We start from the raw sequence: 27,707 nt of genomic DNA, 5'->3' as shown, positions 1-27,707 counted from the left end.
TTGGATGAGAATGACCAGTTACATGCCTTCCTTAGTCACCTTACCAAATAAATAAATGAATAAAAATCCTCTGCATTTATATTTGTGGGACTGTTTGAAATCATTGCTGTACTCTATCTCAGTGGGGGATGTTGATGAACTGTAGAAATGTGTTGAGCATGTATGTGTGTACTGCTATTAGACACCAGCCAAGAACTTTTGAGTAAGGCTGTCAGTAGTGAGATGTCTCATTGGCTATGTGACCGGCAGTGGAGGTTATTTTGAACACCTATAGTAAGATACATTCATTATATAGTTTCTTTTATGCTCTTACCAAAGGCATCAGCATTAGTGCTGTCACTATAAAAGGATATCTCAGAAATACACTGTTTCTGACACATGTTTATTGTAACCTTTTTTGTTAGTTATTAAGGTACAATATGGGAGTGTGGAAATCACTCTATATAAGAACCCCCCCCCCCATTTCTGTCTTATTAATCATTGCATATAGTCCTTTTTGATGCAAAATGCATGTGCATCTTGCATTTTTGTCAATCCATGTGTACATAAGTTATTCAGTACAAATATGGTATTTTATTTTATTTAAATACCATATTTATAATCCATTATGAAATTTTTCAAGCCATCTCAGTTTTTGTTTTAGTCAGATCATTTCCAGGGACAAGAAGGGCCAAATATTTAAAAAAGTTGTTGCAACTTGTTCAGGATAATGAGAATTTAATCAGATTTGGTATTTAGGATGTACACTAAAATATCTGTCCATAAAGTTTGAACTGATAGTAGGTATTCTTATAGCTGAATGTGATTTAATGAAATTTAATATTTATCTTGTGTGTTAAAATTTGTCAGGGCATTTTAGTTTTAGCTGGACTATTTTGTAGTGGTAAAATAAAATTGGCAAAGCAAAATTATGCCTAGTACATAAGGCAACAACAGGTTGGTGTTTCAAACTGCACTTTTGACATACTCATTAGATTTTTCCAAAATACTATCATTCATTAGGTATACTCTATTGAATATCTCATCTTCTTTATACCTTCTTCTACCGCGGTGTCGAGGGTTTATTAATCATTGGACCTCAAACAGTTCACAGGATAAGGCGGTCAACCATATTCCCCCCCCCCCCCAGGTGTATCCTATGTCCTGTAGTGTTGAGTTCTCAAGGCCAGTTTGCCTGCTTTGCGGGATGAAAAATCCCAGGATAAACTGGGGGAAAAAACCCTACTGTCCACGCCCAAGACCGGCTAACTTGGCTATGGCTGAGGAAGATCCTTCAGCTCCTCACCAACGGGAATCGAACCTAGGACACTCCTTCCCCAGGCATATAGTTGTGAAGCGCACAGCCACTAGGTTACCCGTGCTAACAAGGTAGTGAATATCTTGAATACTCTATTTATGTTTAGCCAACCCATTAATTTGTACTGCAGGTGGGCTAATTTTTTTTTTTTTATCACAGTTGTTTTGATTCACATGAAAGCAATGGAAAAATATTGGCAATAGAAAATTAATTTGTTAACAGTTTGAAACTGCATTGCATATTTATTCATGTGCATACGTTACATATGCATTTGAATAAATACACATCAAAATACAATAGCCTTCTTTCTTAGGTTTAAGACCCGTTGATTAATGGTCTCATTCACATACTTAAGCTAGTTTTCAGTATTAAGACGTTTTCTTTTTCATGCTTGAATTGGATTATTTTAATCGGCAGCTGATTCGAATCAGAATTCTGGCAAATGTTGGTATATAACTTACGGTTAAATTTTGGAATTATTTCAGTTTTTGAATTATTCAGTCCATTTTAATGGTAAAATTGGGCAAAACAAAACTGTCTATAGTAGAATGGTTTTGATGATAAATGGTACCTGTTTCAGTAAGGATTATAATACTGGAATGAAACTCGCGTAATATATTCTTTCATTAACATAGAATTTTTGACTAAGTATCGAAGACATTTTCAGTACAAGAATGCTTCATGGTAATCGAACATTAATAGACAATTCCAAAAGACATCTAAGTAGCTAATGTAAGATAACTAAAAAAAGGTCATTAAATTTCCTAACTTATTAAAAAAAAAAACTTAAACTGATCTAATGTCTGTTCTGATGTTTATCCCCTTTGTGGAGATAGTACTTTTTAAATCAGCTAATCTTTCTTAATTTTTTTTTTTTTTTTTCTGATTGTGTGTGTATATATATTTTAATAAGTTAGGAAATTTAATGATCTTTTTTAGTTATCTTACATTAGCTATTTAGCTACTTTTGGAATTATCTGTAATGTTCGATTACCATTAAGCATTCTTGAAAATGCCTTTGATACTTAGGTGAAAATTCTACTTTAATAAAATAATGTATTATGCAAGTTTCATTCTGATACTATAATTTATTTAAATAGTACCTCTATACAAGAATACTATTATATTCTAAACACCATTTTATAATTGCTTACAGTATTTCTTTGTTATTATGTTTCTCACCAGCTGTCATGATATACGCAAGCACACATGTGAATCGCAACCAAAAAAAGTTGAAGACTTATTGTAAGAACTCTGCTCCAGAGACCAGACATGGAATTTTTTTTTTCAGAGTCAATTTAGGCCTCCAGCATTTATTTATTTATTTCATGTGCAAACTACAGAAAATGTAAGAGCACCAGTAAGTAGAGAGGTAGTACACATTGGATGATGAACTTCATCTACTATCTAAAAGACATTTACCAACATGAATGCCCACAGTAGAATTGAAACACAGCTTATTTGGCAGGAAGTGGAAGTGCTGTCCACATGGTCATTTGTGCCTGCACATATGATACAGCATACGTTAGAAAGCCATTCATTGTTTCACTGTTCTCTAGTGGTCTAATTTTTCTAATCAGTACAATTATTTCTCCTTTTGTGTTTTATATCTTAGCTCAGTGATGGCGAACCTTTTTATGTGCGCGTGCCAAAAGTTTACAAATCGAGTTGCTGACGTGCTGTGAAGTTTTTAATAGGGGAAAAACTAATACAAAATTAATTGCAGAATTTTATTGAGACAAGTTTAAAAATTAACATAGAATTTCATAAAAATGAACTCATAATTTGACATACACGTTGTCGTATACAAATCAATATCAACCTATTATCAATTTATTAATTTATCAATATATCAATTTATTAATGAGATTTTTGCTGTTGTACATTAGATGCCAAATGCTATATATCAAGTTCATATTTTGTCACTGTTAGTAATACACACACCGAATGAGATTCATCAGTCATTCTATTTCTTAAACTGTCTTTTATAAAATTCATTTTGAAAAATAATGACTCACAAGCATATGTAGAGGAGAAAATTGATAATATAGCCATCGCTAGTTTTTTTAAACAACAAAAGGTTTCAGGAATGGCATTCCAGGTTTTCAATATTTCCTCTTCTACATTCTTTTTAATTGCATCAAATAATCGATTACTTTCCATTATTTCAGTCATTTCTCAATTCGACAAACTTTTGTTTCCATATAGAACTAGATTGAAAATCGATTAATTGCATTTCTATATCTTCCAAATTCAGCCACTCGAAAATCTCCAAATTGAGTTTATCTGCTGATGTTGTGTCTGGATACAAAATAAATTTTGATGTCTCTGCAAATTACCTGAACTGCGTTAATCTTGAAGAAAATTCGTTGATTATCGACTGAATAACTGTGGAAAACTCTATTTAAATTAAGGGGATATTCAATCCCACATTGTTTTAAAGCCGAATAAGAAACTCAAAGATAGGAATCAAAGAGTTTCATGCCGAATATAGCAAACTATAAAAGTTTCGGCGGATTGTAGTGTACACTAAAGCACATAGTTCAACACTAGGGCAACTCGTGGCAGAGGAGGATATAGTTCTGATCACTATTATCAGAACTTTACCCTCTGCTACGGGTACACTACAATCCACCGAAACTTTTATAGTTTGCCATATTCGGCGTGAAACTCTTTGCTATCTTTGAGTTTCTTATTCAGCTTTAAAACAATGTGGGATTTAATATCCCCTTAATTTAAATAATGTTTGCAGCACCGAATTGAAGCCTATTGGCTGTTTATATTTATGTAGAAAACACTTTTGTGAATTCAACTTGATCTGTTTTTTCATAAAATTCTAGATCTGCAAAAAATTTTTTTGTATTTGGAAAATATCGGAAGGTATTGGAAATAACGTCACGATTAAAGATTGGTAATTTAGCTTTGAATGCTTTGATTAAATCAAACATGACAATAATTGTCTTGTTAACACCTTACAGTTTAACATTAATTTCAAAAGCCATTCGACATTGATTAACTGATTGTATTTTTCAATGATTTTCTCATTATGTAAAAAAAGTGATCTAAACGCTCAACAAATGTTTGAAGAACTTTCCCCGACTTAACCATCGGACGTTTTTGTACATAAGTAAACCATTGTACACAGAGTTTACCTCACTTAATAATTCTATGAATTTTCATTTATTTAAAGCGTGTGCTAATATAAAATTGACTAATTTTCTTACAATGCTCATAATATTTTCCAGTGGCTTGAAACTAGCCTTTGCGCATAAAACCTGCCAATGTATAATACAATGAAAACCCAGAACTGAATGTCCAATCCGTTTGGTAAATAAATTGACGAACCCATTTTCTTCTCTAGTCATACTGCTAGCACCATCAGTAGTTGCTGATACAATTTTGGAAGGATTTATATCTCTTTCAGCAAATGCATTTGCAACTGCGTTGCAATATCTATTCTTTTTGTTGTTGTTGCTAATGATGTTAAACTGTATCAATTCTTCTTTGATATTATTCCCAACAGAATAACGAATAAAAATTGCTAAACGAGCTGATTAAGTTATGTCAGTACTCTCATCAAGGCAAAGAGAAATTAAACCAGAAGACTTTATATCTATTTTTTGCTGATGAGTTATATTTTTAGCCATTTCTATGATTCTATCTTTCACTGTGTTTCTAGCCAAAGGCATATCTTTTATTCTTTGAATAATTTTTTCCTTGTTTTCAAAATCTTCAAAGAGAACTGGTGCGCATTTTAACCATGCTTCTTTTATACCTTCCCCATCACTAAAAAGTTTCCTGTGTTTGGCAATTACATTTGAGGCAAAAAAACTAGCAGCAGTTGAACGACTGCTGATAAATTTCATTAGGGTTGTTGACTGGATATTCCTATTTTTAATTGCTTGAGCAATAAATTCTTACTGTTCGTCCTTGCTTTTCTCAAGGAGTGATTTATGGTTTGTCTCATAATGCCTTTTGAATAATATATGCACATAAACACAAGAAAGATATTTAATTAATCAAATATTTCAGTCTGGAAATAGCAGACCATCTTCAGGGGCACTACAAGAACAGTTTTTTAAAAAAAATTACAAGGTGGAATACTAACAATAGATCATTTAAAAATAGAACAAGCCACGTGATGTTATATCACTAAGTATTAAAGGGAATATTTTTAAGCAGAGACATGATTGAAATAAAGATATTACTTAATAATATTAAATAATATAAAATTAATATGAATTAATGAGTTATCCTGATTACACTTTCCCAGATTTTTGATATAGATATACAGTCATTCTGATTCAGGTTAGGACGACGGAGTAAGGCCTCTACGCTTTCTTTGAATACACGTTCAAATTTATAACGGGATATCTGTAAGAGGAGAGTTTTGACCAAAGGATGTTGTGGTTGGTTTCAATCCTGTGCTGAGCCAACCCAGATTTTTCAGGTTTGTTGTGATGAATGGAGGATTGGTGTTCTTGGATTCTTTTTTCAAGAGAGTATCCAGTTTCTCCAAAATAGGAGAGATCACAGTTGCAAGGAATTTGATAAACTCCAGAAAGAGACGTATTTGAGCGTTTGTCTTTAGGAGAAGGAAATTTTTTTTCACTAATTTTTAATAGGTGAATAGAACATCTAGAAAAAATCCTCTTCTCATCTATTTTCCCTCAACCATCCTTTTGGGTAAGATATATAGATGACATCTTTACTATATGGCCGCACAACAAAGACTCCTGACCTTCTTTTTTAAACAGTATAAATTCCGTACATCGTCGTATAAAGTTTACCATGGAAATGGAAGAAAACAACCAGTTATCTTTTTTTAGACATTCTCCTCATCCGGTCACCTTCAAATACTCTTACAACTACAGTTTACAGGAAACCAGCGTTCACAGGTTGTTATATTCTTAGGGAATCAGCCCATCATCCTTGTCAAAAAAAAAACAGGAATTATAAAATGCCTCATCAGAAGAGCCAAAACTAATTTTTCTACTTTTTATTATCTACAAAAAGAACCTTCTGCTATCCAACAACACATGAAACTCGATGACTTTTCCGAAAAGAATACTCAACATCTTCTCGATTCTTATAATCCACCACAAAACAACGAAGATTTAATACGTCGAGTTCCAATTCCGAACAGTGAAAAGTCAACTACTGGAACAAATCTGAAAATAAACCCCAACTCAACATCACCAGAGTTAAAGATCGGTACTATCAATGTAAGAAGCCTGAATGGCAAAGAAATGGAGCTAGCTGAGGAATTAGATAAGTACCAGATCGACATAATAGGGGTGACTGAAACAAAAAAGACCAAAACTGGTGAGATCTTTCTGAGCAATAAATACAAAATGTTATATTCAGGCAATGACAATCAAGGAAAAGAAGGAGTAGCCATAGTATTCAACACAAAATACGAGTATTCAACACAAAATAGGTAGAGTAATGTGGGCAAATATGAGAATGGGGAACTGGACAATGAGACTTATTTGTGCCTATGGTCCCACAGAAGGTTCTACTAAGGTAGAAGTGGAGGAATTTTTTGACGCTTTAGAAAAAGCAACTGACACAATGAAAAATGAAAAGTTGGTCCTTGTTGGGGATCTAAATAGCAGAGTAGGAAATAATTGTGAGACATACAAAAATATTTTGGGAAAATTTGGAGAAAAGAGCAAAGCTAATAATAATGGCAAATATCTGTTGGATTTCTGCTCAGGACATGGACTGGTTATTGCTAACACCATGTTCCAACATAAAAATGTGCACAAATTCACATGGAGAGCAGAGGCTAGGAATAAGAAAAGTCTCATTGACTATGTTATTGTTAATAGTGATGTTTTCTCCCTGGTGCAGGACACTAGAGTGTACAGAGGATTTGAAATCGGAAGTGATCACTATTTAGTCTTGAGCAGGATAAAATTGAATTTCATATTGAAAAGAATAACATGTAAGAAAGTTTTAAAGCGAAATTTTAAAGTAAAATACACAAAGATTATTGAAGGAAAAATGAAAGAGTTTGAGAACAGGAATCAAACCTTGGAGATTCAGTGGCAAACTCTGAAGAAAACATTGATTGATTCTGCCAGAGAGGCATGTGGTGAGGTTGTTTGTAAGGATAAAAAAATCAGAACTCCCTGGTGGACACAGGAGGTTAAAGAGGCAGTGAAGGAAAAGAAGAAAGCATACCAAAAGTTCCTGTCAAATAAGTCAGCTTGTGCTCTTAGAGAATATAGAGACAAATGCAAGCATGCTAAACACTGTGTAAAACTAGCTAAACAAAAGTCATGGGAGGACTTTGGCAAGAATATAGAAAATAAATATCAAGAAGGTGGCAAAATATTCTGGAGGTTGTTGAAGAAGCTTAAGAATGGAGGAAAGAGTGCTACAAAAGGAATTAGAGATGATAAAGGTGACATGAAAACAGGAGAAAAAGATATCCTTGAAGTATGGAGTAATTACTTTGAAAAACTGCTAAATGAAACAAGCAGTGATGACAGCACAGTGGTAAAAAACACTGACCAGGCATGCAGTCAGGAATACATATCCATACTTAAGTAGAAAAAGCTATCAATGGCTTGAAATGTGGAAAGGCAGCAGGAGTAGATGATATTCGACCAGAAATGCTGAAGTATGGTGGTATAAGAGTCTTACAGTGGCTGCACTGCATAGTTCAGTAAGCCTGGACAGAGGGACGAATTCCCGATGATTGGAGTAGAGCTCTCATAGTACCCATATATAAAAAGAGAAATAAAACTGCATGTGAGAATTACAGAGGTATTTCCCTACTGAGTGTTCCTGGCAAGATCTATGCAAGTATACTTGAGAAACGGTTGAGAAAAATTGTGGAAGAAAAGCTTGGTGAAGAACAAGCTGGATTCAGGACAAATAGAGGCTGTCAGGATCAGATCTTCACTTTACGACAAATAGTCGAGAAAGCATGGGAATATAACAAAGATCTGTATTTAAGTTTTGTCGATCTGGAAAAGGCATATGACAAGGTCCCAAGAGAGAAGCTATTCAATACGCTGCAGTTATATGGTGTCAATGGGGCATTATATCAAGCAATACTTAGTCTTTATTTGAGTATGTTAATCCCAACTCTTTGCTTTATGCAGACGATGTTATACTTCTAAATAAATCCGCTACAAGTCTGCAAGATTCTGTGACTAAATTGAATAGCTCTTGTAATAGATATGGTATGAAGGTCAGCAATAAAAAGACAAAGACAATGAAAATAGGCAGAATCATTGAAAATGTCAACTGTGTTGTGAATGGAGAACCTGTGAAACAAGTAAAACATTTCAGCTATTTAGGCACGATTTTTACTGAAGATGGTAAATTAAATATAGAAATAGACAACAGAATCAGCAAAGCTGGTATGGTGGGAAGTCAATTGAATAAATTTATATGGAATAAGAGAGAAATTAGTCAGAACACTAAATTAGCTGTATACAACACGGTGTTCAAACCAATTTTAACTTATGGATCTGAGAGCTGGGTCAGAAGTAAAACACTTGACCAAAGACTAGAGACTTCAGATGTGAGAGTCCTGAGAAAGATTATAGGCGTGAACAGATGGCATCAATGGCAGTATCATATTAAAAACGAGGATATTAGGAAAGAACTTGACATTGTCAGCATCCAGGAATGCATTAGCAGAGCTAATCTCAGGTGGTATGCTCACTTAAACAGAATGGGCGAGGAAAGATTAGCTAAACAAGTTCTCTGCCAGGCTGGCAGGAAAACGACCGAGAGGAAGACCAAGATATAGGTGGATTGATACGGTACAAAGTGCTTTAGACGATAGAAATATAAGATCTGATAATATTGGAGTGTTGATAAGTAACAGACTGATTTGGAGGAAAATTGTAGATAGGAAATTAATAATGATGTAATTTTTTTCATGTAGTACTATCATATTCTGTACACCCCTTGAGGGTACATGCAGGAATTTGATTATGATGATGATGAGTTCCAATTTCTGACATCTCCGGGATTTCAGAACCTATCACAAGAATTCTGAAGAAATATGAGTTAACAGCTACGTATTCACCTATTAACAAATTATCTTCCCATTTTCCTTCTAAAGACAACCACTCAGCTATATCTCCTCCTGGAATTTATCAAATTCCCTGCAACCTGTGATCTCTCCTATTTTGGACAAACTGGAATTTCTCTTGAAAAAAGAATCCAAGAACATCAATCCTCCATTCATCACAACAAACCTGAAAAATCTGGATTGGCTCAGCATGGGATTGAAACTAACCACATCATCCTTTGGTCAAAAACTCGCCTCTTACATAGATCCCGTTATAAATTTGAATGTTTATTCAAAGAAAGCGTAGAGGCCTTACTCCGTCGTCCTAACCAGAATCTGAATGACTGTATATCTATATCAAAAATCTGGGAAAGTGTAATCAGGATAACTCATTAATTCATATTAATTTTGTTATTTAATATTATTAATTACCGTATATTATCGTGTATATTGTGACTTAAGTATAATTGTGAACTAGAAATTTTATTTGAAAACTAGTCCTAAAATGCCATGTCCGCGTATAATGCGATCTGTTAATCTTGTTCCATAACATTATAAATTATATAATACGAATTAACGAAAGAAATATTTATTTAAAAACAAAATGTCAAAATACAAGACGAATTGACGAAAGCAATATTTATTTTAAAACAAAATGTCAAAATCCTTTAAATTCTTCTTCATCTTTTGAGTCGTCAAACATTTCATTTATAAATTCATCTGTAGGGATTGCGTCATCAGTGTAGCAGTTGTCATCGTCTTCATGCTCTCCAATTTGTTGTGCGTCATCCTCGCCTTCATATATGACATGATCTTTGGATCCATCCATTGAATTATTCCACATTTAAGAAATGAGCGTTGAATCATTTCAGATAGTATCGAATCCCATGCTGGTGACTAAGGTAATCTTCTTTAACCCAGCTGGTGACTAAGGTGATCTCTGGTTTGAAAATTTCCACCCTTTGTCATCTTCATCCAAACCAGATGACATCCATTCTCTCCATTTTTCACGTAAGTGATCTTTCTTACTGACATCAAGCATCTGCAAAACAGAAGTTAGACCACCTGGTATGACTGCTAGGTCTGTACGTAGCTCACGTGCTTTCTCTTTGCTTGCCTCTGTTAAATGCGCCCGGAACATATCCCAGACTACCATGCTTTGTTGACATAACAAGCTACCTGGACGTGTGTTCCATACTTGATCCAGCCACAATTGTACACCTTCTTCATCCATCCAACCTTTCTGATTGGTGCGAACAATTACACCTGGTGGAAATTTCATATGTTTCAGAATTTTCTTCCTTTTAAATATCACTGTTGGCTTTAATTTGGTTCCGTCTGCCATACATGCTAGAACAACGATAAAATGCATTTTTTCATGTTCCATTATTTTTATGAAGACACCCTTTTCATCAACTGAGTTTACTGTTCGATTCCCAGGCATATCAAAGTACATGGGTGTCTCATCCATATTGCCATTTTGGGAAAGTTCATATCCGTGAGACTTCCGTAATTATATGATAAATTTATGAAAGAACTGCACTTTTTCTTTAAGCTGCGTCGTAATGTTAATGCTTTGCGTTCCATAAATCTGTTTCACCACCCAGGTGAAGCAAGAAAGAAATACCTGGTGTGTCCTTCAATTTACCATTTTTGAGTTGTCGAGTTGAAAACGAATTGCATTTCTTGTTACTATAATGCCATCTTGTCGTTGCGTCAAAATCCATTCATTTAGCTTTTCTTCGAGTTCTGGAAAGAATGCTACATCTCCACAACGGGCACGTTTTGTTTTGGGGATTTTTTTCAAGACTGTCTTTTTGCTTACACCAAAGTTTAATATTACTCTCTGCTACACCAAATTCTCTCATAGCAACACTGTTATTATGTTCTTCTGCAAACTGCACGACACGCAGTTTAAAACTTGCTTCAAAAGATTTAACGTTTACATTAATGTTGGCTCATTTTCAGGCTAGGTTTGTTTAACGAATAATATTTAAAATGAACTGTGGTTAAACCGATATACCTAACTGTGCTCCATCTATCTCACTGTGCTTTATTATTCAGCAACGGAGAGTGTATGCGCAGATACGATGCACGCTTGTCGCCGAATGCGAGTAGGTCAAGTAGATTTGATTACATAGGCATTAGGTAGTATATATTGTGTGTGCAAGTCTAATAAGATGTTATATTTTTTAGGATCTGCATATAATGCGAACCCCTAACTTTAAGTATTATTTTTTACCATAACTTTTTCGCATTATACGCGATAATATACGGTAATATCTTAATTTCAATCATTTCTCTGCTATAAAAAATATTCCCTTTTAATACTTAGTGATATAACATCATGCGGCTTGTTTTATTTTTAAAAGATCTATTGTTAGTATTCCACCTTGTATTTTATTTTTTAAAACTGTTCTTGTAGTGCCACTAAGGATAGCCTGCTATTTCCAGACCGAAATATTTAGTTAATTAAATATCTTTCTTGTGTTTACGTGCATATATTATTCAGTCTTTATGTCACAAGACAATAATATATGCACCTTAAAACATCATAATGCCTTTTACTGACGACATTCTGCACACAACTGTCCTGGAACATAAAACACATATTGCTTTATTGTCTTTGTTAATCATGCCATACTCTTCAGTCCACCAGCTTTGGAACTCTCTGCTGCTTGACTGTGATAATTTTTGTTTTCTAATTTTGCCAGCCATGTTCAGTAGAACTGTAACAAAATAACTCAAAATTTAAATTAAATGCATTTTTTATAGTTTCAAAAAAAATCAACATTTTATTATATGCCTAAATTAAATTATCTTTATAATTCCCTACTGAGTGTTCCTGGCAAGATCTATGCAAGTATACTTGAGAAAAGGTTGAGAAGAATTGTGGAAGAAAAGCTTGGTGAAGAACATGCTGGATTCAGGCCAAATAGAGGCTGTCAGGATCAGATCTTCACTTTACGACAAATAGTTGAGAAAGCATGGGAATATAACAAAGATCTGTATTTAAGTTTTGTCGATCTGGAAAAGGCATATGACAAGGTGCCAAGAGAGAAGCTATTCAATACGCTACTGTTATATGGTGTCAATGGGGCATTATATCAAGCAATACTTAGTCTTTATTTGAGTTGTAAGTCAGCAGTTAGAATTGAAGTACAGGAAGATGGTTTAGTGTTAAATCTGGTGTGAGACAAGGATGTACATTATTGCCTCTGTTATTCATTATCTATATGGATCACATTATGAAGGAAAGTGGTATTAAACATGATATCAAAATTAGAGATGTTAATGTCAGCTCTTTGCTTTATGTGGATGATGTTATACTTCTAAATAAATCCACTACAAGTCTGCAAGATTCTCTGACTAAATTGAATAGCTGTTGTAATAGATATGGTATGAAGGTCAGCAATAAAAAGACAAAGACAATGAAAATAGGCAGAATCATTGAAAATGTCAACTGTGTTGTGAATGGAGAACCTGTGGAACAAGTGAAACATTTCAGCTACTTAGGCACGATTTTTACTGAAGATGGTAAATTAAATATAGAAATAGACAACAGAATCAGCAAAGCTGGTATGGTGGGAAGTCAATTGAATAAATTCATATGGAATAAGAGAGAAATTAGTCGGAACACTAAATTAGCTGTATACAAGACAGTGTTCAAACCAGTTTTAACTTATGGATCTGAGAGCTGAGTCAGAAGTAAAACACTTGACCAAAGACTAGAGACCGCAGATATGAGAGTCCTGAGAAAGATTAGAGGTGTGAACAGATGGCATCAACGGCAATATCATATTAAAATCATATTAAAAATGAGGATATTAGGAAAGAACTTGACATTGTAAGCATCCAGGAATGCATTAGCAGAGCTAATCTCAGGTGGTATGGTCACTTAAACAGAATGGGCAAAGAAAGATTAGCAAAACAAGTGTTCTCTGCCAAGTTGGCAGCAAAACGACCCAGAGGAAGACCAAGATATAGGTGGATTGATAAGGTACAAAGTGCCTTAGACGATAGAAACATAAGATCTGATAATGTTGAGTCTTGACAAGTAACAGACTGATTTGGAGGAAAATTGTAGATTGGAATTTAGTAATGATGTAATTTTTTCATATAATACTATCATATCCTGTACACCCCTTGAGGGTAAATGGCAGGAATTTGATGATGATAATTCTCATTTCGGCTAATTCCAATTGCCGCTGCTTATTTCGGCCTACTGGCAGATGCTCGGTGCGAAATGCATAATGAATGCATGTGTAGAAAAGGGGGAAAAATCAGGGAATCCTAAGGACCTGTTGTTCTTAGTTCATTTTCTATAAGACTGTATTTTTACTGTATTTATATTTATTCTTGTTTATTTATTATTAGAGGGCCCAGTCCCAACAAACTTACTCGTAAATACTGTTTCCAATTTTTTAAAGTTCATTCATTAAACTAACGTTTAATGTTGGATTAATATCCACTTAATTTATATAATTTTGTATCGCCGATGCGAATTCTTTTGGCTATTGATTTTAGTAAATAAGTATTACTAATTAATTATGGCATAATCATAAAGAGTATTAGTACATTTATGTATACAATGTAGCATGTTGAGAAATATAAAAGTACGCATTTAAATTAATTATCAATCACAGGACTAATGCTACAATATTGTAGTTTCCTCAGGCCAACATAATTAAATGACTTATGTTAAGTTTCATTGACATATCCCATTCTGATCACCAAAAATTTATAATATTATTCAGTATAAAATTGATTATTGTATTATTAAATTGATTTTAATGATGTTGGTTTGAAAGAAAAAAAAATGGTAGTGAGAAAAATATTTATGCATTGTAACTCACCATAGAAGTCACCGGAGCAGGGGAAGCACTAGAAGGATATCAACTTGTCGGTGAACGCTTACCGTCGAATATAACTTGACTTCGCGTATAACTGGCATCCCTGATTTCACTTTATGAAAAAAGACATTAAAACGTTTGCATATTTCACACAAAAACAACACTCCTTCCCCAACAGCCATTATATACTGTAGATGCAAGGTAAAAAAAAAATAGTTTCATTGCATTCCTGAATAAGGTACAGAGGTTTTTGCAGTCTGTATAATATATTTCTCAACAAATATGCAATTAGAGACAACTGGAATAAAAAACTGCGCTAACTAATGAATCACATGTACCCCCTCTCACAGAAACTAACGCTGTATAGATGCAAGCAAAACCATATATTGCACTGGAAACAGTATCCAACTAAAACTCGTCTAATTTTTCAATTGCATGAAATAAGTGTTTGTTTGATTGCATTTGAAATTCTCGATGTCATTATGACAGATCACAAAGGCCAACTTCAAATAAAATTCTACCACAAATTGAAACATGCCATATAATGCTTGTGCGAGTTCCCCTACCAGCTCAAACGCAAACAAGACAATAAAAATCAACCAAGGGTTGAAACTTTGTGTGAGTAGAGCCTGCCGGTAATGAGAAATTCTGTCGGAACGATAAATGACACCCCGTCGTGAATGCCTTAAAATTAAGAAATGTATAGTGAATGTTGTTATGACAGTTGCAGATGCTATGGAATTCGGTTGAAGAGAATTAGCATTTCAACTCAAAAATTGTCGGTTCCATTTGTCTTTAAAGGGTCGCGTGATCTTTTGTTAATACCACACCAATAAAATTCATGTCTTCATAGCTGCTCTATCGTGTAAAACAAAATTTAACTTGTACGTATTGTAACAATTAAAAAAAAAAATTGAATAATTTATAAGCGTATAAAAGGATACCATATGTAAATCGTTGACATGGCAGCAAAATTTTCGGGCGTGCCACCTCTGGCACGTGTGCCATAGGTTTGCCACCCGTGTCTTAGCTCATAGCATTCGTATATATTATAAACTAATAGTACAACTGATGTCTTCTCACCCATTCATTGATTACAGAATTTCTAAGACAAAAATAAGCATGAAATTAAGAATATAACTTCATGTCATGTATAGGAACAATTTTTAAAATTTTTTTTTTTTTTTTTTTAATTTTTATATTACATGAACTCTACTCTGCGTTATCTACTCTTAAAGCCAAATAGAGAACTTTTTAAAAGCTACTTCAGGCATCTACTAAGCAGAGGAATGGGGTCTCACACCAAGTATTGAAATTTATCTGCTATCTAAAGACATTCACAAACATCCATTCCCTCATCAGAATTTTGAATCTGCAACTTGTTAGTTGGAGGTAGTGCACTAACCATTCAGCCAATCAGGTTGGTATAAATAAGTCCCAAATAGAGGATGCTCGAGTACCCTGGCTCCTAGTTCCCCCCCCTTTTTTTTGTGTGTGTGTGTGTGTGTAATACAGTAATTCAACAGCAGCGATTTCCTGTTTAGGAAGGTAGAGAGATATTAAATTTGTTATTTATTTATTTTTAATGCATTCAACAATGCTCATGATGTAACATTAAAAAATGAAAGAAACATGTATAGTATCATTAAATAAAATAAAGCATGAAACTTGATAACATTTATTAAAATTAACTGGTTGGTCTCCATGTTTTAAGGTTTAAGTGTGCTGGGCGAAACTCATTTTACAGGCTTAATGGATTAATGCTATCATCATTCCGTATATGTGGAAGGCACTTCAGAAAAAATAGCCAGAATCTTAAAGAAATATAATCTCTGCACAACTTTCAATCTCCAGCAAAAGCTTGCTACCCTCATATATTCTACTAAAGATCAGTTCCTTCCTCTGTCTGTGCTTGGAATATATAAAGTGTCCTTTCTGCAAGTTGGTCCACTATGGACAGATAGGAAGATCAGCCAACATCTGCTTAAAAAAACACAAAAAATACATCTACACTCATGACTATGGTCAATCAGGCCTTGCGATACAGTTTATAGAATCAATTCGAAAAAGACCATGTTACATCACAGTAAATGTAGAAGAGAAAGACTATTTTTGGAATCTGCAGCTGCTCTCAAAAACAACCTAACCTACATAAATGCGGATGCATAAAACTTTCCAAAATATGTGAAATACTAATATTTTGAGATCCAGTTTACATCCTAAGCTGCCAACAGGTACCCACAGACGTGGCACCCCACATAGTTAGACCCAAGTCTTTCATCCATGTTTTTTTTACTTAGTTTTGTGTTGCCTTTGTATGTTACAAGTCTCATATTATAACCCCTGACAATATCTCACTGATTGAGATGAAATATTGGAAGAATTAAATAACATTTTTTTAATCCTCTCTTAGTGCTGTTTCACTTAATTAAGCATCTAACATGAGTGATCCTTGACAAGCTATGCAGTGATTATGACTGCCTTGTGCATACCTATTTACTTTTTTAAAAAATAATTATACCTCTTTTTACCTGATTATTTCTTTATTTTCTTTGAGAAAGACTGCAGTGTATTTGAAATTAAAAAAAAAGTGTGCCAGTTATTATTATTATATTACAATTAATTTTTTTAGGCTTTTGATATGCAATTAAATGTTATAATATTATAATCTGTTTGTGTGGAATATATATGATTGTGAAACTATTCAGAATCAATGATAATGAAGTTATTGGATGGTGTTTATTTTGCCCATTTCATAAAATAGTGTGCTACAAAACATTGATAAAGTTGTAAAGGAAAACTGGATGATCAGTGGAGGTGACATTCAATGTGTTGGCCTTTGTGCTCTCCTGCTTTTCAGACTTCGGTTCTGTATGTTGTGTAACTGTGATTTTGGCAGATTACCAGCAAAAATAAAAGTTTTATCACCATATTTCATGAGTTTTTCTAGTCGAATATTGTCTGTTCCAGCTTAGCACATGAATACATTTCACCACTATTTTGTCACTGCTTCTATCACTCATTTAACTGCATTTCACAGCAATTACAACTTGCCTTCCTGGCTGAATCATTTTTTTTTTTCTTCTTCATATTTTGTCAGTGAGTTTTCAAAGTTTGGTTCTTGTTTTCAAATTCCTTTTTTTTCCCTTTTTCTCCCCTCCAATAATATCATATATTTGTCTATAGTTTTACCTTTGAAATCTGTTCAACTTAATTTTTTTTTTTTAATTTTTATAAATATTTTTATTTTTATCCTGCTCAAAATTAAATGATTACTTCCTATTTCAAAATCCCCTATGTGCTTTCCATTTAAATGTTTACAAATCAGACATTTGCTTGTGAACATTAGTTATCCTTTTATTTTTTTATTTAGGTTATAAGTACAAATAAGGGCTCTCTCATCTCAGGAGTGTGTTGTTTGGTAAGTAAAATCATGTTTAAGATAAAACAAATTATAGGTATTACATTTCTTCATCATGAGGGTATTCTTAATTTAAAAAAAATAAAATAAATAAAATAACAATTGATACAACAGTTATTAGTATTTTGAAAACTTAGAATTTTCTTTTATTAATATACAAGGGTGGTCTGAAAAGTTCTCGGCCTAACAATGAAAAAATGGAAATTATAATTTCAAAATTATTTTTATTTTTCAACATAATCTCCCTTACTACTAATACATTTATTCCAGCAATGCTCCAGTGCCATTATCCTGTCCCTGTAGTGGTTCTCAGTAAGATCTGCAAAATACCCCTCTACAGCTGCAATTGCTTCTTGTTTCAAAGAGAAATGCTGACCAGTGAGGAAGAGTTCGTTTTGGGAAGAGACAGAAGTCAGAGAGAGCCAAATCTGGGGAATAGGGTGAATGTTCCAACAATTCATAGTGCAGATCCCTTAATTTTCCCATTGCCAAAATACCTTTGTGGACAGGTGCATTGTCCTGATGAAAGATGATTTTTTCTTCTGCAAACCGGATCTCTTCTCATGAACTTTTTTTGTCTAGTTTGGTTAAAAGATTGGAATAATATTCCCCAGTTATTGTTTTACCCTTTTCAAAATAATTAATAAACAAAATGACTTTAGCATCCCAAAACACTGATGCCATGATCTTTATTGCTGATGGAACCGACTTTGGACAACGCTGAACAACCGGCTTCTGTCCACTGTTTTGACTGCTGTTTGGATTCTGGTGTGTAATGGTGAATCCAAGTCACATCCATAGTAATAAATCAATGCACAAAATCAGTTTTATTCTTGTTAAAAACGCTCCAAGCACTGTTCAGAGATTTTCGTGTGAGTGTGTTTTTGATCTACTGTGAGCAAGCGAGACACCCATCTTGTGCAAAGCTTTTACATTTGCAATTCTTAATGCAAAATATATCCTACATGTTCTTTTGAAATGCTTGTAGTCTCAGCAATTTCATGCACTTTGACTCGTGGTCATCCAATACCATATCGTGCACTTGATCAATGATTTCTGGTGTTACACTTTTTGGATCCTCCATGAGATTCATCTTCAAGGCTGGTACGGCCACGATTAACTTCGGCAGCCCATTTCTTAATTGTCAGAAACAATGGAGAAGAGTGCCCATAAACTTTTATGAACTTTGAATGACTTTCTTTTGACATTAAACCTTCTTTCACAAAGAATTTTATAACTGCACGATACTCAGTTTTATCCATTTCAAGGGATACAGACAACACTTTTGCTTCAGACAGCTGTATAAAACAAACTATTTGACAGAATGACTTGCAATTTCACATGGATGCTTATGACAGATGTACCAACTTAGAAAATAAAAATCTTGCCGACAATGTTGCTATCTATGGTCGAGGCCAAGAACTTTTCAGACCACCCTTGTATTTAGCACCACTGTAGCATTGCTACAGAACTATAACAGCATTTGCCCTGTTATTGGAAGGACCTGGGTTTACATCCTATCTAAGATATCAGTGCTTTTCAACTGAAGGTTAACGGTGTTTCCCCCCCTCCCCCTTTTTTTTTTTTGGAAACATAGCTTTTTATTCCACAAAATGGTTCACTAGCTGAAGTGTGCACTCACACTTAACATGCATAATACATTACCCTCATAGTATTAGTTGCATCAGACATAATGCAAAACCAACCAACTTAACCAGTATGTTGTGTTTTCTATATTGTGTGCATAGAATTTAAAATTGATACTTTTTTGGTAAGTTTGTTATGAAGATGGAATGCTAGGAAACTAAGAAATTTTCACTGAGCATTGCCCAGTTATTTTCATGACTGCAGGACAAATAATGTGACACTTGTGATGTTGGAGATGGGGATAAGTTCTGTGTTTTACGTTTGTAAAATGCAGCATTCACATTTTTTTAATCATCATTATCACAAATTCCTGACATGTACTTTCAAGGGGTGTACAGGATATGGTAGTACATGAAAAATTTACATCATTGTAAATTTCCTATCTACAATTTTCCTCCAAATCAGTCTGTTACCTATCAAGACTCCAACATTATCAGATGTTATATTTCTATCTGCTAAGGCACATTTTACTGTATCAATCCACCAATATCTCGGGCTTTCTCTGTGTCTTTTTCCTGCCAACCTGGCAGAGAACACTTGTTTTGCTAATCTTTCCTCGCCCATTTTGTTTAAGTGACCATACCACCTGAGATTAGCTCTGCTAACGCATTCCTGGATGTTGACAATGTCAAGTTTTTTCCTAATATCCTCATATTTAATATTGCCATTGATGCTATCTTTTCATGCCCCAATATTTCTGACGATTCTCATATCTGCGGTCTCTAGTCTTTGGTCAAGTGTTTTACTTCTGACCCAGTTCTCGGATCCTTAAGTTAAAATTGGTTTGAACAGTCTTGTATACCGCTAATTTAGTGTTTTGAGTAATTTCTCTCTTATTCCATATAAATTTATTCAGTTGATTTCCTACCATACCAGCTTTGTTGATTCTATTGTCTATTTCCATATTTAATTTACCATCTTCACTAAAAATCATTCCTAAGTAGCTCAAATGTTTTACTTGTTCCACAGGTTCTCCATTCACAATGTAATTGATATTTTCAGTGCTTCTGCCTATTTTCATTGTCTTTGTCTTGTTATTGCTGACCTTCATACCATATCTATTACAACAGTTATTCAATTTAATCAGGGAATCTTGCAGACTTCTAGTTGATTTATTTAGAAGTATAACATCATCTGCATAAAGCAAAGAGCTGAAGTTAACATCTCCAATTTTGATATCAGGTTTTACCACTTTGCTTCAAAATGTGATCCATATAGATAATGAATAAGAGAGGGGATAATGTACTTCAATTCTAACTGCTAACTTACAACTCAAATAAAGACTAAGTATTGCTTGATATAATGTCTCGTTTACACCATATGACTGTAACATTTTGAATAGCTTCTCTCTTGGCACCTTGTCATATGCCTTTTCCAGGTCTACAAAACTTAAATATGGATATCTGTTATATTCCGATGATTTCTCAACCATTTGTCGTGAAATGAAAATCTGATCCTGACAGCCTCTATTTGGCCTGAATGCAGCTTGTTCTTCACAGACCTTTTCTTCTACAATCCTTCTCAGCCGTTTTTCAAGTATATTTTATATTATATTTTATTTTAAATTTTATACCTCCATACTTGAGCATTTCTGGTCGAATATCATCTGCTCCTTCCTTTCCACATTTCAGGCCTTTGATGGCTTTTTTTTACTTCAAGTATGGATATGTATTCTTGACTGCATCCCTGTTGAGTGTTTTTTACAACTGTGCTATCACTGCTTGTTTCATTTAGCAATTTTTCAAAGTAATTACTCCATACATCAAGGATATCTTTTTCTCCAGTTTTCATGTCACCTTTATCATCTCTAACTCCTTTTACAGTACTCTTTCCTCCATTTCTAAGCTTCTTCAACAACCAGAATATCTTGCCACCTTCTTGATATTTATTTTTTATGTTCTTACCAAAGTCTTCCCATGTCTTTTATTGAGATAGTTTTACATAGTGTTTCGCTTTCTTACATTTGTCTCTGTATTCTCCAAGAGCACAAGTTAACTTATTTGCCAGGAACTTTTGATATGCTTTCTTCTTTTTCTTCACTGCCTCTTTAACTTCCTGTGTCCACCATGGAATTCTGATTTTTCTATCTTTGTAGACAACCTTTCCACATGCCTCTCTGGATGACTCAATGAATGTTTTCCACAGGGCTTGCCACTGAATCTCAAAGGTTTGGTTACCGTTTCAAACTCTTTCATTTTTCTAGAATAATGTTTGTGTATTTTAGTCTATATTTCACATCTGAGAGCTGCTTAACTTTTATTTTAAAAATTTCTTACATGTTCTTCTTTTCAATATGAAATTCAATTTTATCCTGCTCAAGACTAAATGGTGATCACTTTCAATTTTTTCTGTACGCTGTAGTGTCCTGCACCAGAGAGAAAAATCAACAATAACATAGTCATTGAGACTTTTCTTATTCCTAGCCTCTTCTCTCCATGTGAATTTGTGCACATTTTTATGTTGGAACATGGTGTTAGTCCATGTCTTGAGCAGAAATCCAACAGGTATTTGCCATTATTATTAGCTTTGCTCTTTTCTCCCAATTTTTCCAAAATATTTTTGTATGTCTGACCATCATTTCCTACTCTGCTATTTAGATCCCCAACAAGGACCAACTTTTCCTTTTTCATTATGTTAATTGCTTCCTCTAAAGCGTCAAAAAATTCCTCCACTTCTACCTTAGTAGAACCTTCTGTGTGACTATAGGCACAAATAAGTTTTTCCAGTTCCCCATTCTCATATTTGCCCATATCACTCTACTTGTGACTGCTTGCCATTCAACAAGATTAGCCTCGTATTTGGTGTTGATTATTATGGCTACTACTTTTCTTTGATTGTGATCGCCTGAATATAACATTTTGTATTTATTGCTCAGATAGATCTCATCGGTTTTTGTCTTCTTTGTTTCAGTCATCCCTATTATGTCGATCTGGTACTTATCCAGTTCCTCAGCTATCTCCATTTCTTTGCCATTCAGGCTTCTTATGTTGATAGTACTGATCTTGAACTCTGGTGATGTTGAGTTGGGGTGTGTTTTACTATTTGTTCCAGTAGGCAGCTTTTCGCTGTTTTTCCTGGTTTCCTGGCGAAAACAACGGGGGACCTTGTTTAACCTGCAACGCTCCAGCCAGCATGAAATTCTGTCATGTTGTGCCATCATCTTATATTTTGGTTTAAGCCAATAAGAATATAATTTGGTCGGCTAAATTCCAAATTGCCAGCCCATCCTTGTCGTTCATTTACCAGGTTGATACCTAACACGGTGCACCAAAAGAAGGTGAAGATTGGACATTAGGTCAGAAGCCCTGATCAGTTCTCCGCATTCCTTTAAAGCCTATGTGGAATTCTCTTCTCAGTTATACAGCTTTGACCCTTAAGCATCCCACTCATGTCAAATCTTAAGTCCACAATTTAATTCTTAACAATTCAGATATCATTATCAGTTTTGACATTAATATTTCACATTTACTAAAAAAAAAAAAGTCTTTCCTTCTATCATTACAGATTTTGTCAATTTGACAACCCATATTGGCTTGGAACAGCAAACTGCCATGGACTTGTCACTTGCCAATTTCTTCATGGAGGATTCCAAAAAATACTCCGATATTGCTGCTCTCACTCTTAACCCCTATTATCTGGTTAACATATATTGATAATGTGTTCCCTGCTTGGCCACATAGTCCCAACCAATACATTAGACACTTTCCTCAACTATCTCAACAGCCAGCATCTCAGAATCTATTTACTCTAAAAAAAAAAAAAAAAAAAAAAAAAAGAAAAAAGAAAGAAAATAAAATAATAGTAGTATGTGGAAAACCTGCATACTACTATTATTTGTAAACTTGCAGGCAGGTTTACAAATGTCTGTTCTAATCACATCTCCATAACATTTGAACTTTAAGATAAGAAGAGATGCCGTATCTGGCATATTCTAGATAAGAAGATATGCCGTATCTGGCATATCTTCTTATCTAATCACTGCATTGGTAAGAGAGTTAACAAAATACTTGATCACACTAACTTGCAAACCTCTCAGCCTATAAATTACAGTGATGTTGTTAAATGTTCCCTATATCTGGGTCACTTCATAAAAAATGCCCAGAATTTTAAAGAAATACGATCTCTGTGCAGTTTTCAAATCACTTTTATACGCTTTTCTCCTAATCTCATAATTAACTCATTCTCCTTTCATTTCAGAATGTGTGACTCTTTCAGTTAATAGAACTGTCCATAATAAACAAAGTTACCCTTGCTTGCTGGGTGGAAGCCTGTTAGACTAGAAAATCTGCTAACATATATCTAGAAGAACATAAAAATACATCCCTTGCCACATATCTGAATAGTCTAACTGACCACTCCATTGATACTACCCACAGAATTATTATCTGACACCTCAAGGGAGTTATGGACTCATTGAGGGATGCTATACATCATCCCTACCCACTGTAATACCTTCTCTTAAACTCATTCATCCTAGATGCACTCACAACTTCAATAGGCAAACTATTCCATCTGCTTTGTGAGAGCAAAATCTGGCTCTTACTCCTTTCTTAATTGTGACCAAACTTAATTTTCATGGGTGACTCCATGTTTCTTTCTACCTTCCATATAATGAAAAATATCATTAGACAATATTTATAACACCCATTCAGAATATTTCATGCATTACAGAATGCAACTTGAATTTTCTTGAGCCATTAGTCTGGAAAGCATGTGGTTGTTTTTAATTAATGACAACCACACTCTTTTCTCCAATGCTTTTAATATTTTCTGGTCCTTTGCCTTTAGTTTTTCTCTTCTCCAAACTAAAAAGTATAGTTTGCATTTCATTTCATTTGTTTTTCCATAATGAAGGGTAAGTTTATATAAATTATCCATAAAGATAATTCAATAGGAAAGACAAATAATTAAGTTTATGAAAATAACAGAAAATAGACAACATTAATACTGGATCTAGGCTAACTTTTCACAATGTAATGTTGATAAAGTGATCTAATCTCCAGTTCATTTTGCTTGATATTCTGTTTTTTAAATAACACTATTAAGAAGCCTTTTCATCATGTATATTCTACTATATATAATTACACTAAGTTAATTTATGTATTGTGAACATAAGCTTACACCAATATTACATTACATCTGCATACCCACTTATGGATTAAAGAGGAGTATTGGGATAATTACAGCAGACAGAAAAACAAATGAAAATTGTTCTTGTTAAATTAATTTTGTTTAATGGTATGTGATTTTTTTTATAAGAATCGCAATGACTTGCAATTTATGTCAAATAAAATATTTGAGAATACTTGACAAATGAAATGAAAAAACAACTTAAAATGAAAAAATATGTAAATTATGCAAAGAAAATAAGGCAATACATTTTGAATGCATTTAGAACTAGACTGAAAATTCACTTGCCACTTTCTGATAACTTCCCTGAGGTACACCACTGGTCACCTTAAATCTGGCAAATTCACACCTACCATATACTACTCTGTTACCTGTTCTGTCAACCATCCACTTATCCAAGTCAAGAGTTTATATTCCAAACCCATATTCTCCAGTTTCTGCAACAGCCTTCCATGTGGTATCATATCAAATGTCTTAGTAAAATTGAACAGTATCATAGTATATCCATCATTTATTTGACTTGGCTGTAACATTGTTATAAAATATGAGCAAATTGCTAAAACATGGCCTTCCTTTAGTAAACCCATGCTGTTCCTTGTACAGATAAATAGACAAGCTATAAGTTGGTATTTAGACATATCAGTACACCACCCTTGTACGATGGAACTATCATACATTTCTCTCACTTCTGTTCTCTTTAAAATTATGGAAAAGTCATCAACAACTAACTCTTGAACTATTCCTCTTGAACCTAGAGTCATACCAACTAATCAGTGACCAGCAGTATGGATTCTGCCACTTGCAATCTACAACTGATCTTGCCTTCACCACCCACCTCTGGATTTAATCCATGGAGAAATTTGGTGAAACTCATGTGGTTTCACCAAATTTCAAAGACATTTCATTTCCTAGACATTTCAAAGGCATTTCATCAGGTTTAGCACAGGGACCTACTTAACAAACTGCCATCCTATGGTCTGCTTTCTTCACTCTGCTGCAACTGGCTCACCAACTTTCTTACTGGCTGCTCACTGCAGGCCATGGTGGATGGTTTACTCTCCTCAGATTTCCCCACCAATGCAGGAGTACCCTGGGGATATGTTCTTTCATCTACTCTTTTCCTCTTGTATATAAATGACCTGCTCTCTGACTTCCAATCCTATCTATAGCTTTGTCGACGACAGTACACTCCATTCCTCCTTTTTCATTTGACAAACCTTGTAGTGCTCAAGTATTAGAATCCTCAAGATCTACCATGACTAGTTGGCCTGAACTCATATCCCCTAGCTATATCCCAGTGGGGCAAGGACAACCTTGTAAACTTCAATGCCACTACAACTCAGTCCTGTTTGATCTCTTGCAAGAAAGAGCTCACCCCCCCCCCCCCACACACACACACGCGCCTTTAATAATACTGAGATATCCAAAAAACACAATCAGATCTCTCTACTCAGACTGACCTGCTGCACCTCTGATCTTTTCTAACACAACCACATTTTGACTATAGTTTTCGCAAGGTAGAAATGCTCAGTTTCTGCCTTTGTCTCTTCTACAGATATTAAAACAAGAGCCATTGCTAACCAGCACCCGTTTACAGTCCATCTTGAAACTCCTTGTACCAACTTCGCTGCCCCTTCCTTCATCCCATCTACTTTTGTCCTTTGGAACAGTCTTCCCCAAAGATTACAACCCTCAGCTATTCAAGCAAAATGTGAACAGATTCCTCCTTTCTTCTTTACCTCTTGTGCACACACAGCACTAATGTGCCATAGGTCTCGTGATCATTCATGTGTGGATCAGATATGTATATAAAATTCCTGTGGTATCTTTCCTGAGCTGAGACACAAGGGCCTAGCCAATTTGGCTGAACATTCCTTTAGCATACATATTAATATTTGATCTGCCCCTATTGCTGGATACTTATCCAGATTATTCAACAGCTTTTCAATCTCATTATCATGCATCTCTGTCTCAATCCAATGTAGTAATTGCACTTTGCACCATGTTACATCACTGGGTTGATATATCTTAGCAAAGCGAGCACTCGTTAATTGAACAATCTTATCAAATTCTAACTCGAGTTCCATTTGTATTCAGTAAAGTTATTATTTTTCTTTCTTTTACTTGCAGCATAAAATTACATAACAATAAAATTTTTTTGGATTGCCTTTAGCCTGCAAACCACTTTTCATACTCTGATTTAGCTTTTTGCACAATACTTGTAATAACCTTCCTGGTCTGCACTTTATATATTTCATAACTTCTCTCACTCTTATTAAATGGAGAAAAAAATCTAACATGCTTCTACACAAAGTACAGCAAGTACACAAAGATGAAAGACTTTTGGAATTGGTAGCTGCTGTAAGACTATCCTAACCTAAAGTCTGAAATACATATGGATGTATGAAGCTCTCTAAGATATGAAGAAACTATAATTTTAAGATTATCAACTGGAACTTCCCATACTAGAATTTTAGGGTTAAACTTTAAAATTCTTGGATGGATGGACATAGGCTTGATTATTTACACTTACTTTATGCTAGTGAGCAGTTTTATATTGTATCTCTAATGTTGTCTGTGTGATAGACAAGATATTGTTATTAAATCATTGTTTAATTATAGTCCATGAGCTTTAAACTTGGCATGATGCACTTGATTTTCTAAGTGTCAAAAACAAGTAGAAAATTATTATAAATGTTAATCTTTATAGGTATTTATTCAGTGATATTCATGAACATAATGATTAGGATAATGTGAGGTAGGCCAATAGTTTTGCTTCATGTTATCCTAATACTTAACCTACTATTCACTGCATATAATTTCATCATAAATATCAACATTTAGGTTGATATTGGGTTATAAAGTATATTTATTATCTTTAATTTTAATTGTATTTTTCTAGATAGCAGGTGTCATCTGTAGGTGGAATGTACTTAGAGTTCGAGATCTAATTCAAATACCAAGATTTATTGCCCGATTTACAAATGCAACATTAGGGTATCTGCTGCGCTCATCACCCCCACAAGATGGTGTCATGCCTATGGGAGCTACATTAGAAATTCAACGACAGCAACAATTAGAACTGCTAGAGCAGCAAGTCATGCTTAATAGAGCAAGGGAATTTAGAGAAAGAGGAAATAATTTTCAGGTGTAATATTATATTTCTTTGGTATACTTTTTAACAAAATTTTATTAGTGTGACATTTCCAAGTTAAAATGAATATACAGTTGACCCTTGAACAACGTGGGGGTTAGGGTGCTGACCCCCTGTGTTTGAAAATCCGTGTATAACTTTTGACTGCCCAGTAGCCTACTGTT

The 27,707-nt window shown here is 34.3% G+C and overlaps 1 protein-coding gene across 2 annotated transcripts in view; it reads left to right on the top strand.

Annotated features, from left to right (window-relative positions):
- The window catches only part of LOC150094925 (ubiquitin-associated domain-containing protein 2-like), a 115,684-nt gene that overhangs the window by 65,305 nt on the left and 22,672 nt on the right, over window positions 1-27,707 (top strand). For both annotated transcript variants that reach the window (XM_090411262.1, XM_090411263.1), the window contains exons 6-7: window positions 17,565-17,612; window positions 27,292-27,537. In XM_090411262.1, coding sequence (XP_090267388.1) covers window positions 17,565-17,612; window positions 27,292-27,537 — 294 coding nt within the window. The remainder of the gene's footprint in view (window positions 1-17,564; window positions 17,613-27,291; window positions 27,538-27,707) is intronic.

This window comes from Typopeltis vanoorti, chromosome 21, assembly GCF_054136105.1.
Source record: "Typopeltis vanoorti isolate ZY-2024b chromosome 21, IOZ_Tvanoo_1.0, whole genome shotgun sequence".
NCBI classification, from domain to species: domain Eukaryota; kingdom Metazoa; phylum Arthropoda; class Arachnida; order Uropygi; family Thelyphonidae; genus Typopeltis; species Typopeltis vanoorti.
The sequence above is the reverse complement of the archived record's forward strand: the minus strand, read 5'-3'. Positions and strand labels throughout refer to the sequence as shown.